Genomic DNA, 17,403 nt, shown 5'->3' on the forward strand with positions numbered 1-17,403 from the left:
GATTTGGACCATGAAAACCACAATTTTTTTAAAAAGTTTCTTTGGTTTATATTGGTTTACGTGGCTTTCTAGTCCAAGATTTTTTTTAATACAAGAGAAAATAAAACTACTTCAAAAATATAACTTCACCTGTATCACAGCAGCCATCTTTCTAACGAGCGTGGGAAAAATCACCGAGCCACAACCCAAGCCATGTTAATTGCAGTCCTTCCCTCAATATATATATATAAAGAAAAAAAAAACCTGAACTTGGCTATACTCGGATGGGTCTCCATTCGGATTCAATTAGATTTATACTAGATAGTGAGGATCCCATATTGATGATCCAAACTGTTGAAAATAATCCAAAACCACAGGACACGACGCTCCCTATATCTTGATTCTCCAAAGCCTTCCATAAGAGGGCTTCATCAAAGTTCACCTAAACTATTGAAGATTCTCCTAGCACCCACATGAAAGAGAAGTTTGTAGTCGAGGAGAGGCCACCAAGCTGGAGATTCCATGTCTAGAATGCTCCATAAGATAGGCATGGTTGAATGGTGAAGCTGAATCAAGGCACCACATCTTCATTTATATTAGTTTTACAATAATTAAAGCAATAGTTTTACTCACACTTCAGCCAAAATTTTTTAAATTAGCCTGTTTAGTTTAAGGATATAAGAAACTCATACTCTCTCTTCATCCAGTATCGAATAAACCAAGGATCCCAATTTATAGAAGTTTTTTAATTATTAATTTTTAGAGATCTCATTTCTCTTTCCTTTTTCACTTTTTTTAATGATGCATAAATGGAATAATAACTTTCCGATTTTTGAAACCACACTGGGATTAGACGCTAGATAGTAGCAAAGACTGATAAGCACAAACAGTATAGATACACTGAAAAGTGGTCTAAATTTCCCCAATTAAACATTTAATGTAGTTAACCAATCTTAATAAGAAAAAACTGTATATCAAATTTCCCCTGAAATAAATTGGCAGTATACATTAGCTTATCAGAGGTTCTTGTTACAACAATGAAGCCACTAAGACTTTACAATGGTAATCTGAGGTCACATAGTCTGTGTACTATCCATGGGAGAGTCCCTGCAGAAGGTTATGAACTTGAGATTGGGCCTCTGTATAGAATGCCCTAGTTTCTGAAACTGAGTGCACAAATTGGTGTGCAATGCCTGAGGAGAGAACTCTTTAGGGTTTTCAAGAGCTCTGACCACAGAGCCTGCTGCAACATTAATCTGTGAAACAACAAAGAAAAGTTTAAATAAATTTCCTTAGAGAAAATTTTTCATGAGAATTGCTTAGAATGAGGATTGAAAATGAATCATGTACAAATTATAGCAAAAGACTAAAAGTTTATCCTCTTGTGAGCATATGAGCTTCTTAGAATACCATCATCATAATCATCCAAGTCATTCCCCTCAAATAGCATGGGATGTATGTAGAACACAACTTGATGCAGGACAGCTAGAGAGGTAGGAAGAATAGGATGCTTTGACACCAAACTGACACAGGATAGAAGAAGAAGGAGAGAGAAGAAAAAGGATGAGGCTCCACCACTGAATGCTTACTCACCCCTTGCCACTTGGGCAAGAGGCCAGGAGTTCGACTCCAGTTGGAGTCGGCCTTCAACAGGTGGGATGGGGTGGGTATAGGGTAGGAGGGGGATTAGCCACTCCTAATCTCCAACCAAAAGGAAACAACCAAAGAAGCTTCCATGGAAGGAAAGAATTCAACGACCAGTGTTAACGTGAAATCAAGCCTATGAAACAGGTGTGGAATTCCTAATGAAGGGATATTTAGGAAAGAGAGGGAAAAACCCTTGAAAACTATAAGGCTAATTAGTGGTTAGAGAGATCTATTTCTACACTCATGCAAAGAAAAAATGACGCTTCAAAAACTCTCCAAAACTTGGAAGAGTCCAGACAAAGGGTGAAGATGGTTAATTTAATATGGAGAGTTTTATTTACCTCAGGGCACAAATAAGCCAGGAAGCCATGTAATGGTCCTCACTGGCATGAAAATCTCATGATATAGTAGTTAATAGTGTGATAACACAAAATGAGCAATTAAAGTGATGAAAGTTGCACTGGTTTGAAGATGGTAGTGATTGTTTTTATGAGCTACCTAAAACTCAGAAGGTTTAGATTCAAACTAACTATTCCATTAGAAGATTTATGCGATTGATAAATGGGGAATTGTTAGCACTCACTTATGGTATTAAGGAATCTAGCACTTATTTTTGTCAGCTTTGTTCTTATCAACACTCCCCTTTACAAAAGAAAAATGAGTATCTTTTGTGAAAGAAAATGGGGAATTGTTAGCACTCACTTATGGTATTAAGGAATCTAGCACTTATTTTTGCCAGCTTTGTTCTTATCAACACTCCCCTTTACAAAAGAAAAATGAGTATCTTTTGTGAAAGAAAGAGTGGTTAGGTCAGAAGCATCTAGCACCATAACAATTTCATTGTCAACATATGCTAGGAGGCTTCAGTCATACATCATATACATGAAACATATGAAAAATAGAAACAAACATGAAATCAGCTAAATATTGGTGCTCCTAAATGAGTTTTATATATATAGCCTCGTGAACAGTGAAATAGTAATGGTTCAGCACAAGCTCATTTGAAAAATTCACCACACTAAGGTAAACAGTAAAAAACTTAGCAATATGTGTGGGATTGTCATTTCCATCTTTGTTAAATTTTGAATTGAAAAGTTAATCTAAAAACAAGTGCAGTTATACATATATGAGACTACATATATAGAATATCTCATTTTTATTTTTTTCATGTGCACAAGGCATTCAGCAAGAAATTACTTTATAGTGGGTAAGATTATCATGGACACTACACACCATTCTCCCATTTTGGACAATTCTTCTGGAAGGATGAGGATGGTTTGATAGATTCCAGTCTAAATTATTTTTCAGGAATTCAATTAAATTCCCAAAACTTGTGGACAATTGAAAGTCATAAAAAGGCAAATTTTTGATATTTTCCAATAAGTAGATACCTTCATGATCAGGGTGCTCTGTTATCAGGAAAACAAAAAAAAAATACAATGATTGGAAAAAAGTTATTGATGCAACTTCTACAAGTTTACACCTAAAAAGAGGATATAACTTCTGTGAGGAAACAATGAACCGCTAAAACCTTTCAAATAACAACCATATGGATATTTGGATATACTCTATCCGCTAGGTACAGGTACGAAACTCTAAACTTAAAAAAACCTAGCAAAAAAACAGAAACTTTAATTTCCAGCATCTCCATTCAGCTTCAAATTCCCAAAATTAGGTATCTAAGTATTTCTGTGAACTCTCCAAATTACCAGCATGAAAATCTATCTCCCCCAAGAAATTTGGGCACTAAGTGATCTCCACTATCTCTTGTAGCAATACTCGATCCACCATTATTATTTTCTTCTTTCGAACAAGTATCAAAATTATCCTTCCATCAAACGATAAAAAGTTCCCCAGCTCTTCCTGCTTCCCCCATGCTTTAAGCTCTTAACCAAACCCTATGTCTTCGACTCTTCAACATGCATCCCTATAAGAAAAGCTACAACGAAATTTTTGGAAACCCATCACGATTCTGTATGAAATAAACAATATATATATATATATAAGTTTGTACCGATTGTGAAGCGATCTTCAGCAGAGACTTCGCGATGGGCAAAATGCAAAACCTGCATCCAAAATGAAAACCCTAAAATTAAATCGAACAAAAAAAATTTCGAACATTTATTCTATACGTATCAAGAGATCTACATAAAAATTTATTGAGAAAGAGAGAAAGAGAGAGAGGGCTCACATTCCTCTTCCACCGGCTAAGGCTTGTTCCGAGGGATCCTTCCACTCATCGAAACTATGCCATGGCAAGAAATTAATTTATGAGATGAAATCAAAAAAAAAAAAAAGAATTGCGATGAATCGAGGGGGAGAGAGAGGGGGAGAGAGAGAGAGATACATCCAGCCGTAACGCTTGTCGAACAACAAGCGTTTCGTAGACCGTCCGGCCGGCCTCGGTGGATGGATGGACGGCGCTGATGCGCTCGCCGCCATGTCGCTGCTGGGGTTTTGGGTGGGACGAGGGGAAGGCCAAGAAAAAAGGCGGAGAGACGTTTCGCCTTGAGATAACCCCTCCGTGCTCGCATAGGAATTCTTTACAAAGCCGCTTAATCTGCCGTCGGTTAGCTCATCAAATGCATCAAAGCCGTCCGTTTATGAGGTCCAATGAAGGAACCGACTGGATCCTTGGCACGGCGAAGCGTAAGAGACACGGCGCATCCGATGCCGGTATTGACGGTGCGAGGATTTAATTTGCCGATATGCACCTCTATTTTAGTCAAGCTATTATAAAACATACACTTATTTGAAAAAGAATTTAGATAGAGTTTTATAAAAAAAAAAAAAAAGGCAGCTGCAACTGGGAAAATGTGAAGCATGTTTCTTTCCTATGTGCGAAACTATCTTTGTTGACTAAAAAATTAATAAAAAAATCAAATATTAAAAATTTTCATATATAATAGTTGATAGAGGGTCCGCTGTACTCTTATCTGAATACTTAAGTCTCCCTAAAGCACTGCATATAGAATTTGCATGGATTCCCATAGTCAATCATTCAGACAACAACCCAATTAACTATTCTATAAAATTAGATTTTTTTTTTTTCTATCTACCAACAGATGCACCTATTAATCCGAAAAGTGGAGAAATTCACTGTTAGATTGCAACATGCATGCTAGATGGTAGTTACAATGACAATGATGCAATAATCACTATCGTGACAATCAATAGATGAGAATAAAATTTGAAAGAAAAATATAATTTTTTTTTTTATTTTTTTATAAAAAAATATAGATGAGGAGAGCTCCTTCTACCCATCTGAAGGATTGAGAGCTCCCTCAAACACATAGATACCTTATTTGATGATCTAGAAAAAAAAGTGTTAGTTTTTTATATTATTTTTCTGTGTAACCATAATTTTTGTTGGATAAATTTTTTATGTTCGGATCGATTATAAAAAAATTATGATCGAATCGTCATCGTCTGTCATATCTTCGAAATACACCGTACTTGTGTATGCATGTTAAAATATTAAAAAAATAAATAAATAAATTTTAAAATATTTAAATAATTTTGATAATATCATATAATTTTTTAAAATTTATTTATTTTTATTTTTTTAATATTTTAATATATACGTAAGTGTGTACAATGTGTTCCAAAAATACGATAGATGATGGCGTTTTGATCGTAACCCTTTCCGTGATCGATTCGTTATAAAAATTTTATCCATTTTGATCGTACAATATACGGTGATAGATTATTTTCAGTTGGAGTCTGAGGTCTGACCCCTCCAGACCACCACGCCAACACTCATTGACCGCCAAATCAACTTATTTCAGAAACCTCATAAAGCGAGCCATATTATTGTACGCTTGGATTCTTTTCGCATTATTATCTACTATAGCTTTTCTTTTCTTTTTGACCAAATTTCATTGAAGAGGTTAAAAATTATAGAGTACATGATGAGGTGGGAAACTCCAAAGATACCATTTGGCTATACTGCCAATCAGCAAAATTATTAATAATATCATTTAGCATTATAGCGAAATAATATCTTTGAAGTTTCCTTCCTATCAGCCAATCAGGTACTCCAAGAAAATATTAATGATGTACATGCACATCACTGTGTACTTGATTTGTTGTAAAACAAGGTTCATTATTTACACAAGATTCATGAAGCAATTGACCTTGGATCCTCTGAACATGCCATTAATGCCATTAGTACGTTTCCATCAGACGCGGTTGCTAACTTGGAAGGTCTACTTGAAACAATGAAGACCCAAGTAAATAAAAAAGGATAGGCGAGACTCGCCTGCTCAAGTAACAGGAAGACAAGCTGCGTCATGGAGGCCATATGTGGTTCTGCTTGTCTCTAGTGGTTCAAAAAACTGAGAGCAATTTCGTAATTCTTCTACCAATCTTTCTAGAAAAACTTAATTTGTCTACGAGTACGTAGTTGATCCAGTATACCATATCAACTTAAACGCTACATGGACGAAGCTCAGTCTTCAAATTACCTAATCAAATTTAAGTAGATAGATGTGTTAGTTTTAGCTTCATTTCATGCCATTCTAGAAAACATTGTCATGGTCAGTATTTGCTGGAATATTTTTTTTTTTTCCATCTCCAGAGAAAAATCATTATATGGACCAGATCTAATAGACCAAGCTAAATCTTGGAGCATATGTATGGTGGATATTAGGCACTTTACATTTGATCTTGAATTAATTAAATACAAAATGATAATATGGCGAGTGACTGTTGGAGTGGTCCACATCTAGTTGATAATTAGACTTCTTAAGGTTCATTCAAATATATATTTTTTATGATATAATCCGCTCTCATCTTTGGAACAATTCCTGACTGGCCCATTCTAGTGGTAAATTAGACAGATACACCCAAGATAAATTCTATAAAATCTTATTAGCCTTGAATAACTGTGTGGTTGTCGGTGCTATCGTGATGGGTTAAACGGTCAAAGGGCAATTAGCATATATATCTCCACGATGATTGGGACATGAGAGACTAAGAACTGGCCTTGCTACTGGACCGGTTCCCCCGTACATTGCCGACCACTTCCTTAGCATTGAAGGCTTCCAACCTCCCATTCCTCTACCTTCCAAAAGTTTTAAGTACTTTCTAGAATTCTTACATCCTTGACCAGTCAAACTGGTGGTACAATCTTGACAAAGTCTCTTTCAGCCACCTTTCCCAGTAGCCTATAAAATCCATGCTAAGAGGTTTGGTCTTGGGATAGAAAGATACCCTCCCTTTCACCATCCGAAGTGCCTGAAGACTGAATACCGAATAACAAAAGCTTAGTGAGAAAGGATGGCTGACGAGTTTGAGCACCTGTGGCCTCTCATTTCCACCCTTGTGGACTTCATCCAGGTCCTTAGAAAGATCATCTCCTTGGCTCTGAACTCCAGTTCTCCTTTACATCCTCGACCTCTTTCATGGGAGAGGTTCGTTGAACCACCTGCTTTGCCTCAATCAAAGAAGCCGAGAGAGGTTTCAAAGTTGCTTCATGAGGCATCCTTGTATGCTTCAGAAGGATACCTGCGAGAGAATTCAGAACTATGGAGGCAGGGATCGATGTCCAGAGGTGAAAGCTTTCGAGTGGAAAATTTGGGTAGCTACCATCCAGTGATTCCACCTTCTAGTGATGCTAAGGTTGCTTGTTTGATGAATGAGGAGTGCAAGAGAGGATTGGAGTCTTTGTCAAGAAGCATTGTGGATGAAACTAAGATGTCACGCAAGGTGAGAAAGAGGCCAGCAAGGATAGTTATACCAGAATCTTGCGTGAGTATGGGTTTTGGTGAGGTGGGTAAGGAGAAGGACTTGGTTAAGAAGGAGATCGAGGTTGAAGGTGCCGAGTATTGCTTAGCAAGCAAGAAAGGAAGCAGGTCTGTGATGGAAGATGGCTATGGGGTCATAACCAACATCAATGGAGATTCAAAACAGGTAGAGGCCGTAACCTTTCTCTCCCTCGCTATCTATCTATCTATCTATCTATCTATCTATCTATATATATACACACACACACATATAGATATTTCTATCGATCTATCTATCTATTTCTATATATATTTCTCTATGTGTATCTATCTCTCCATCTCTCTGTTGGGAGCTTCCTGACACATTGGATTATTGAGCTTGATAAAGAAGCCTTGGCTTGAGAAAAGTTCTAGGTGCTTTTTATCATTACTTCAAGATTAATTGAGTTACTAGTTCTTCCAAAAGAATGATTGATCTTCTTTCATGATGATGACCACTAGATCACACCCTGCACAGCTCTCAAAGCAGTCCAAACCCTCCATTCATTCGTGTGCATAGATCTCAAAGTGACCATTATGCCATCTAATGGTAGATTCGTGTGAAGGAAGATGAATCTTTCTTTCCTGCTAAATTTTTTTCACATATAATGTGCTTTTCAAAAAAATATTTTATTATACATTTCTTGGAATCTAAACAAAGCATCAAATTCGATCTTGATATATACACTCATCATGAAAATACAAGTTAGTATATAAAAAGAAACATTGATTGTATGCACAAGTTCATTGGGCTCACCATCAATTAATCCACCATGTTTGGCAACAAATCTGCAAGTTGCACCAATCCTCTCTCACCTCATGGCAAGACAATTGTTCATAATAAGCCCTATGACATTACTTTTTAATAACTCTCGACCATTGGAACCAACATCCACTAATGTCCATTAACTGTGGCCTACTTCTTATCTATTTTGTGCAGACTATTAAATCAAATTTAGCATAAGAGATTTGCCATCATGATTTACTCATTTCTGTTCTTCCAGGCATTTTTCGGTGTATTTGATGGACATGGAGGCCGTGAGGCTGTGGACTTTGTCACAGAGAAGCTAGGGAAGAATATTCTAGCAGTTCTCCCTGAGCTAGAGGAGACAGAAAACCAATTAGAACTTGCAATCAGAGCAGGCTATCGGACCACAGATAGCCAGTTACTTGGTCAGGTATGGTGCACCATGCAAAAAATTAAACCTATATTGAGTAAACTGTTTGGCTATGTATAGTTCAGCAACTTTATTCATTGCTTCAAGTAACCACCATTATCTCTGTGTTTCCATACTTCTCTTTCATCTGGTCCTATTGGACTAGGAACCATTGATGGTGATATCTCAGAATTCATGGGTACCATTTTATCTCATTACTTATGTAAGATATAAGCAGTGGGAAAGTAAAATGAAGTATTTGCTAAAAAGCTCAGTTTTCAGTGGTCATCCAATGCCTTTTTATGTGCCTAACCTAATAGATGACTTGGTCAAATTGACAAGAAAATAAGTCATCCAATGCTTTTCTCTGTGCCTGACCTCATAGATGACTTGGTCAATTTGACAAGAAAATAAACTTGCTTCTTTAGTCTCATGTTCCCATTCTTTAGCTATTGACCAAAATTGATGGTCTATTATATTTGCATGAACAGGGTGTGAGTAGTGGAGCATGTGTAGCTACTGTTCTATTGAAGGATGGGAAATTACATGTAGCAAATGCAGGTGATTGTAGAGTAGTCATGAGTAGAAAGGGTGTTGCAAATGTCTTAACAAGGGACCATCATCCTGGAAGAGAAGATGAACGAGTTCGGATTGAGAGCTCGGTAAATTTCTTCCATAACTTTGATTGTGCCATCCATGGCCATGGCCTGTTAGCGTGGTAATCTCAATTATTTTTATGGACTAATCTCAATGCAGGGGGGCTATGTGAGTTGCCGCAATGGGGTGTGGAGAGTCCAGGACTCCCTGGCCATATCGCGAGCAATTGGTGATATAAGCATGAAAGAATGGATAATTTCTGAACCTGAGATTAAAAGGCTCCATCTTACTTCGGATTGTGAGTTTCTGATAATAGCTTCTGATGGACTGTGGGAGAAGGTTTGTGTAGTCTAAATTTCTTGTTTTCTATCTTTTTCTCTAGCTCTTTGACTATGTGATGCTTGATAGCACTTATGTCTCTAATTTGTTGAGTTTGGACTGGTTTAGGTCACTAATCAGGAGGCAGTGGATGTTGTCGTGAGACACAAAAACTCCATAAAATCTTGCAAAGATCTTGTGACATCTCTTCTAGTAGGGGCTGCAGGGATGATATAACAGTCATGGTGGTGGACCTTCAAAGTTTCGTGTAGGCAACTAGGTTACCTTCTAGTAACAGCAGATTGAAGCAATGACCATATAAAAGATTTAAAAAGAAGAAAGAGTGCAAATTAAAAGCTTGGCAAGGAGATTTTGTACATAGTAATTTCATTTATTAGACTCAGATTATTTCTTTTCTTTTCTTTTTTTACTTTGTCATGTATGTTGGTCTCACCTCTTGACTGACAAGTAAAAGAGGTGGAAAATAATAGGCACAAAGTTTCAAGAAATAAAGATGACAAATATAAAAGTTTCAAGAATTGAGGATGACAATTTGTTGAAAGCTATTATTTCTTCGCATGGTTTGGCATGTCCTATTTCATCACATATATGAAGCTCTTTTTCTCTACAATTGCATTTAGATAGTACTAGTAAGACTGAAGAACTTAGCAGTGTGGTAGAAGCAAAACAAACTAATCTCAGTATCAAAACATCAAAATTATATTCCTAGAAGCTATGAAGCATTTTTCAGAAAAATTGTATGTGAATTAGAAGCATTGAAGTTTCAAACTTGGAAAATTTTGAAACTTTGTGTATATCGCACTATGTTGGCCAGGATCAGACTTCATGCTTCAAGTTTCTGATTACAAGCAATAGCAATTGAAGCCCCATCTTAGTTCTGTTTTCAAGTTAAATTCTTAGCAGCTTTTCATAAAATGAGAATTATGTGTTTCTACTTGGAGTTATGGTCTTCAATTCAAATTTTGTGCTGCAGATATTTTGTCAACAGTGCTGGACCTGCACCTTGCCACTAGTGGGTTACTGTCAAACATTTTAGTCCTCACACTGATGGTCCTTTTCTTTAGAAGCTCTTACTTGACCATTTCAGCAATGGGGTATGTGAAATGAAACTTCCATGATGCTTCCGGTTTTGTCCATATTCCTTCTCCTCTTCAGTCTTCACCATGTTCCCTCTCTTGCCACCTGAAGGTTTGACAACTGAGTTTCAAAGAATTGTGGCTTGTGTGGTAGCGAGTGGCCCCACCCAACATCAAGAATTTGCAGATTTTTTTAAGCACCCCTGCAGTTATGTATTTAGTACCGTATTAGCTATATACCTGATATAGAAGTTAGATAATTATATAAAGCTAAGGAATCTAAATAATATCTTTCAACTAATCTTAGATGATGTGGTTTTGGACTGTTGCAATTTTAGACTTAGGCAATATAATTCTTGCAATGGAATAGCAGTGATTATCTAAGGAGAGTACTTCATATCATACATCAATCGCCATAGGCGATACCTATGTTGAGGATAATGATTGGAGTGCCATCTCGTTGAATTGAACTTGAGACATCTCCTAGATCAAGTACTTAACAGAGGTATATATGCCGACAAACAGACTCGGCATTCCTCATTTAATTTGATCTCCTCTTTCGTTCAAGTGCAGCATAAATTTTTGGATCCCAAGGTCCACTAAAAAGTTGCGACCAACTCATTGGCAATTCTGATTTTGAATGTATTCCATCTAACCTCATCCATAGAGAGAGTAAAGCTTGGCTTCTTTGCTACAATTGAATACTACGTATTGGTGTGCTAAGATTTGCAGTTGGGTTTTCATGACCATGGCTGCTACTTCACTGAATTTGTTGTTCATTCTACAATTAACCCTCATTAATTATATCTAAGGCAGATCGAGTCCATTCTGATTGTAATATCTAATGAACTAGGCTCCAATGAACTATGAATTAAATTCATCAAAAAAGAATGAACTACCAATTATGAACTTTAATGAAACCAGTCGTCCAATGAACTAGGCTCTGTGGGTAGCTAGTGATTAGCTAATGTTTAAATTTGTTCTTTCCAATAGGTTTGTCCATCTTCCTCTCTATCAACTCAAATCAATGCCACTTGCTTGGCCCAATGAACTGCGAGGGAAGGCCCTAAACTTCTAATCCTCTCATTCTCATCTTTTCATAGTATACTCCACTATCTCTCCAATTATAATTCAAAACCCAAGAAATTCTTTGTGCACCACGGATGATGTAGAAAATCTGATATAGAGCGTATCGCTTTATATGATTGGTCCATATAGTCACCATTTTCCAACGTGCATTTAATACCTATAGTTTCATTTTTTTATCTAAAACTTTTATATGACAAAAATATTCTTGTCATTTAAAAAAAATTATGATATTTTATGACATATTAAAACTTTTTATACACAGGATGTCATAATATGATCTAAAAAATTATAGTATCCTGCATCAAATTATGATTTTCTGCATGCAGGATGTCTTAATATGGTCCAAGATATCATAATATGAAAGGAGCATTTTTGTCTTGTCACTTTCCAGTACGCATTTAATGCCAACTTTATTTTTTTCGTTTGAAAATTTTGAATGACGAAAATGCTCCTATTTTTTGAAAAAAATTATGACATCCTATGCATATTATGACATCCTGCATTATATTATGATATCCTGTGGATAAAAATTATGATTTTCTGAATGTAGGATGTTATAATTTTTTTAAAGAATAGAGTATTTTCGTCATTCAAAATTTTAAACGAAAAAATAAAATTGCAGACATTAAATACGCGTTGGAAAATGATGACTATGTGAAGTAATCGAATAAGACAGTGCACTGCATGTCAGATTTTCTACACTGCCCGCGGTGCACAAAAAATTTTCCTTCAAAACCCACTTGTTATTTAGCGAATCCATTAGTCACCCTTTGCCACCCTAGACTTGGCTTAACTTTGCTCGTCAGTGTCTTGATCTTAGGCTAAACCATGAAGACATGCAGGCATTGTATACAGGTACAGCAACTGTTAGAAAACTTCATTACAGCCTAGAGCTTCTTCGGAGCAAACAACTCTCACGATTGGCAGACAAAAAAAAATCCATCTCTTATGGGACCATGTAATATCGCTTCATCAAAGTGTTACAAGATAGCTATTTTTATGGTAATTGTTCTTTTTAGTAACTTAATGAAATGTTAGCAATGGAAATTATGGATAATAAACAGTGGCACTACTGATTTTAAGCAGTATGGTAGAAGCCCTATTTGTGACATGATATACTGTTACTGGCTTACTATTCTATTCTACAAGCAAACGGAAGCCAACAACCAACTGGGGCGGGAGTGGTCTGCCACCCACTTGTTCTAAACCTTAGGTTTTCTAAATCCAGATGTCAGCAAGCCGAAATTTGGACCAGATCTCTAGGTAGGCCAGCGGACTACAATAAAATAGACTCCTTGAATTGTTGAAAAATATCGAGTTACCTAAAATTTTCTTTTCTTGCAGGAGTAATCAGTATTATTCTTGAATTATGAAATTAAATAAGAACCGTTCAAGCCAAAAGTTTTTTTTTTTTTTTTTTTCTAAGCAAGAGGAAGCTCTATGGTCTCTTTTTTTCCTTTTTCTTTTTTTTTACAATTGACCAGGAAACACTTGGGGCACCTTGCAAGATTTTTTGAACCAAAAACGTCCACCGGAATCTACTTTTCATTGTCCTAGCCTCCCCTGCTCTTGACTTTTATATAAATAAAATATAATATATCAATAATTTTAATTTTTTATTTTCATCAATTTATTCTGTGCATTCTGATCATCTCAATTATTTCTAACACTTTTATGAATTCTGTGCAATTCTTTCTGAAAATTGAGTTTTCAGTTCTAATTAGATTTAGTCTGATCAGAAAAAAAAAAAAAAATTTAAGCCGTTTAACTCGAATCTCATAAAAAAAAATTAAAAGAGAAATAAAAAATTTCGAAACTAGAGTTTAAATTTCTTTTTCTATCATTAAGTAATTTGAAAACAAAATATACAACCTCTGTTTATTATAGCATGATCTGTCTTTGCATGGTTCGGATTAAATTTCATTTTCTAACTTCTCAAATGACGTTCGTCCTTACACGATTCAAGATAGATTTTTTTTTTTAGTTCTAATAAGACTCTTTTATTTAAATCAATGGTCTTCATCCAGATCAGAAGTAACTTAAGCCGTTAGAAGTTATATGTTGTCTCATTTTTCTTGTAATGTTTTCTTGAGTAATCTTGTTAACGTTAGTTGCCAGGGGAAATTAAAAAAAAAAAAAAAAATAGTTGAAGAGTTAGCTATAACCTTTTGCAAGTTAGGTGTGACCAATGCCATCTGTGTCTCTCTTTTCAAGGTGTCTAGGTGCCTGCCGTGCTATCTTTTTTTCCGACATTTGTGACCCTTACATAGGGTAATAGCAGCTGATCCAGTCCATCAAAAATTCTTTTCAAATATTTTTCATCCTCCTCTTTTTATTTCCATACAAATCCCCAGCCTATGATATTATCCCTGAAACTTGTCTTCATAGTATAAGAAGTGAGATATGTTTGAACTATATAATGAGATAAGGTCCTTCTTTTCTTCTCAAATCTCAGTATCTCAAGTCCATCAGCATCTGCATTAATTTGTCTTTCTCATTGCCTTCATACCAATCCCCAACTTCCAATATGAGGGTATGGTCCACCAAGAAAATGATATGTTCCCACTCCACCTCACAAAAGGACATAGCCAATAAAAACAAAACATAAACCAACTAAAAGCCACATGTGTTTGAAATTGATAATTAAAACTGGGCATCTTATCCAATTTTATTTTCACCTTAGCTGGTGGTTAAAACCGTTGATGGCATCCCATCAGAATTTTTCCCTTCCTTGGAATAGGTTTGGGTCAATCTTATGATAGGTTTTGTTTGTACTGGGTTTCAGATTGAGTGAAACCCAATTTACTATTTGGTGCAGTCTTGTCTTGGCTTGTCATGTCAATTGAGAGTGACCATGAGATTCTTCCTTCTCCAAAATTATGGGGTATACCAAGTCCAAGATCTCATTCTCACAGAGGCCACAATTCATAGGCTAATTCTTACCTAAGATTGCGGTAGTTAAGACCCTTGTTTTCCTCTAGAAAGATTGGGGTAGTTAAGATCCTTGTTTTCCTCTAGAAGCTCATCTCTGACTTGCCTTTTTTTTTTTTTTTGGTAGAAGTCTCTGCTAATTGACACCCCACCTGCCACCACTTTTCTAAAGCTTGATAGCTGAAATATGAGTGTGGTTGATCCAGAGCTTATTCATCAAATTCTTAATGGGATCATCAACTGTAATGTCGTGTTATAAATTAAGATGATTTCACTATGGAACTAATTTAAGATTTTTGATGGAGCGATGAACTTAGCCTGGTACTTAATTTTCAAAATACCATTAGACCATTTTGTTTTCGAGGTAGATAGGTTGGAATAGGAGAAATGAGAGAGGATGTAATGTTGCAATCCTAAATTCAAGAAATCACAAATAATCTTTAAAAATATTGTAGTATTACAGATGAGAACTCGATTAGAAACTACTTCAACTCGATAACCATACCACGTATAGCTACCCATCCGACATGCAATTTCAAGTGTATTTCCTCTCCAATCCAGATTCCAGAATGAAAATTATTACGAAGCATGTCAACTTATTCTCTTTTTAAAGTTAAGTTCTTGATCAAATGATAAACATGAATCATTTTGCCAAGCACCACTTGTTTGATGAAACCATATCAGGTAAATGGAATCATATTATACATATTTAGTCTTTGCATAGAAATCACATTACCCTTATTACTCAAATCTAGGAGATTCTATTTTGTAATTGAAAAGATCAATTTACATTGAGTACTATAAGATAACTTGTTGAAGGAGTAATATGACATGGGCAGATTGCCATGTTGTGTGTGTGTGTGTTATATATAAGCACTATAACTCCTAATCACTTGTGAGTGTGTCCATAAATCATATGCATGTTAGGTGCTGAGGCTCATCTCAAAAAATATTTGGTGTTTAGGCACTCAATGGCCAAAGTCATCCATTTAGGTATGCTTGGTGCACCGCTCTCCACTTGGCATGGAGGGTTGCTACATATGATAATTCACCTCCATTGCAATCATACAAGACCCTGCTCTTCCACCAAGATTGCATAATTGCTACCAACCATTAGCCACCAAAATGCCTTCTTTGATCATAGGAATTATGGCTGTGGATTCTTCCTCCTTGAGTTAGAGCATGCTCAACTTCGAGGTTTTCGTGGGAATGACTACAAAAGAGAAAAATTTGAAATTAGACTATAAGGGCATAATTAGATGATCAATGCATGACTTTGGAAAATCACTATCATGTAACAATACATACCGGAAGGATCGTGGGGTGGAATGCAGCTTGAGATACTCTGTAAAGATCACCGCCATGTAACAATACATCGGTTGGGTTTACTACATTTATCTACACCCACCATGGTTTGGTTTCACCACTAGAGCCCAAATAGCTCATACATCCCAAGCTCCAAATCTTCGGTAGACATATAATCATATTCATGTTTGCAACAAACAACTATGGAACCGATAAATTCTTAATCTTCAACTTTTTTTTTGGTCAAATGGATAAATAAAACCATACGAGTGTAAATGCATTCTGAGAATCAGTAATAAAATATTAACGAATGGACAAGAAAAATATGCAATAGAGTCCCATAATATAGATCCGTTATGATCGTTACATAAAATACCATCTAGTTAGCTGTACTATTAGCTTCCATATAGATATGAAAACTTTAATAGAACAAAATGAATACATTATTTTCCAGCAATCCTATAGAAGAGGATGAAAACTAGTTTTATCGGACTATGATTTTGAGAGCCAACTAGTAACTATTATGAAAACTCCCTTCAATCAAATATAAATCACCTTCAGTATCTGAATAACATAATTCAATCTTTCTCTTGAAGCACGCATTCTACCATTAGAGTAGCTGTACCAAAAATGTTACCATCATCTACAATCACTAAAGCATCAGCAGCACTTCTAATAACAAAGCTTGTTCCACCAAAAATATCATTCTCATGTACGCAAACATCAAAATCACCTCAAAAAATAGAAATAGGAGATGATGGCATAATTTGCATCCTTCAAATATAATCATACATAATAGCTTGGATGTTTAAAAATATTAATATTAAGCATTTGTGACAACATCATTATCAGTTATTATAATGTACTATTATTTGATAAGCTCTTGGGGTGATGAAAATGCCTTCTCAAATATTTAATTGCCCTAATCTCTGATTATCATCTGCATCATTGCTTGCGTCTTGGTCCTCCATGGCTGCTTTCTTCCTTCCCCGAGGAAAAAACTTTCCTCCTTCAGCGGGCCCCACCTGCGGACAGCAATTCCAAAACGAAGGGCTCAGGTATGGCCGGTCTTCGTTCAATAAAATACCGGCGCGAACCTCTCGAGTGAGAAGGTTGGCCAGGCTCTCCCCAAGTGTTCCATCAAGTGTGATGCAACACCCAAGACCCAACATTTTTAAAATACATTCAAAATTACTGGTCAACAAGGGAGCCTTGGCACCTCAATGTCTTCTCTTGTGAGGAGAGCATTGGAAATAAATATGGGCCAAGGGGGAAGCACTTTGGGTACTTCCATGCTACAAGCTTAACATATTTCAAATTTAACATATGAAACTAGGGGCCAGTGAGGGGTGCTTAGTTTCATAGTTTGACCTAGAGCTAGTGTACTTGGCATGGGATTTAGCTACATGGAAGGCCTTGTTAGGCATAACCACCCATCTTCCTTTTCTTGTGAGGCATCATCACCTATTGTAAGCATGTTGCTTGAGTGATGTGATTTGCTTAATTGCTTGCTTCTTC

The 17,403-nt window shown here is 36.1% G+C and overlaps 2 protein-coding genes across 3 annotated transcripts; one reads left to right on the plus strand and one right to left on the minus strand.

Moving 5' to 3' along the window:
* Positions 1-887: 887 nt before the first annotated feature.
* LOC105036482 (uncharacterized) lies at positions 888-4,139 on the minus strand. Its single transcript, XM_010912249.2, has 4 exons — positions 3,974-4,139; positions 3,818-3,871; positions 3,641-3,692; positions 888-1,235 (listed from the first exon to the last, which is right to left on the minus strand). Exons 1-4 carry the CDS (start codon positions 4,066-4,068, stop codon positions 1,053-1,055), a joined length of 384 nt encoding a protein of 127 aa, XP_010910551.2. The 5' UTR covers positions 4,069-4,139; the 3' UTR covers positions 888-1,052.
* A 2,700-nt stretch (positions 4,140-6,839) lies between these two features.
* On the plus strand, positions 6,840-11,171 carry LOC105036491 (probable protein phosphatase 2C 74). Of its 2 annotated transcripts, none has more exons than XM_010912263.4 (5): positions 6,840-7,539; positions 8,396-8,569; positions 9,040-9,210; positions 9,305-9,484; positions 10,458-11,171. In XM_010912263.4, exons 1-5 carry the CDS (start codon positions 6,907-6,909, stop codon positions 10,518-10,520), a joined length of 1,221 nt encoding a protein of 406 aa, XP_010910565.2. In that variant the 5' UTR covers positions 6,840-6,906; the 3' UTR covers positions 10,521-11,171. The 2 variants fall into 2 exon arrangements, with proteins under 2 accessions (XP_010910565.2, XP_010910560.2); XM_010912258.3 differs by lacking the exon at positions 10,458-11,171 and adding an exon at positions 9,593-10,002.
* The last annotated feature ends 6,232 nt before the right edge of the window (positions 11,172-17,403 follow it).

This window comes from Elaeis guineensis, chromosome 1, assembly GCF_000442705.2.
Source record: "Elaeis guineensis isolate ETL-2024a chromosome 1, EG11, whole genome shotgun sequence".
In the NCBI taxonomy this organism is placed as follows: domain Eukaryota; kingdom Viridiplantae; phylum Streptophyta; class Magnoliopsida; order Arecales; family Arecaceae; genus Elaeis; species Elaeis guineensis.

Coding starts and splice junctions, on each gene's coding strand:
- LOC105036482 (XM_010912249.2), bottom strand. CDS start 4,068: ATGGCGGCGAGCGCATCAGCGCCGTCCATCCATCCACCGAGGCCGGCC. Junction 3,872..3,973: donor GACAAGCGTTACGGCTGGAT/GTATCTCTCTCT, acceptor GCCATGGCATAG/TTTCGATGAGTGGAAGGATC. Junction 1,236..3,640: donor TGAAGATCGCTTCACAATCG/GTACAAACTTAT, acceptor GTTGTTTCACAG/ATTAATGTTGCAGCAGGCTC.
- LOC105036491 (XM_010912258.3), top strand. CDS start 6,907: ATGGCTGACGAGTTTGAGCACCTGTGGCCTCTCATTTCCACCCTTGTG. Junction 8,570..9,039: donor ATAGCCAGTTACTTGGTCAG/GTATGGTGCACC, acceptor TTGCATGAACAG/GGTGTGAGTAGTGGAGCATG. Junction 9,211..9,304: donor GAGTTCGGATTGAGAGCTCG/GTAAATTTCTTC, acceptor ATCTCAATGCAG/GGGGGCTATGTGAGTTGCCG.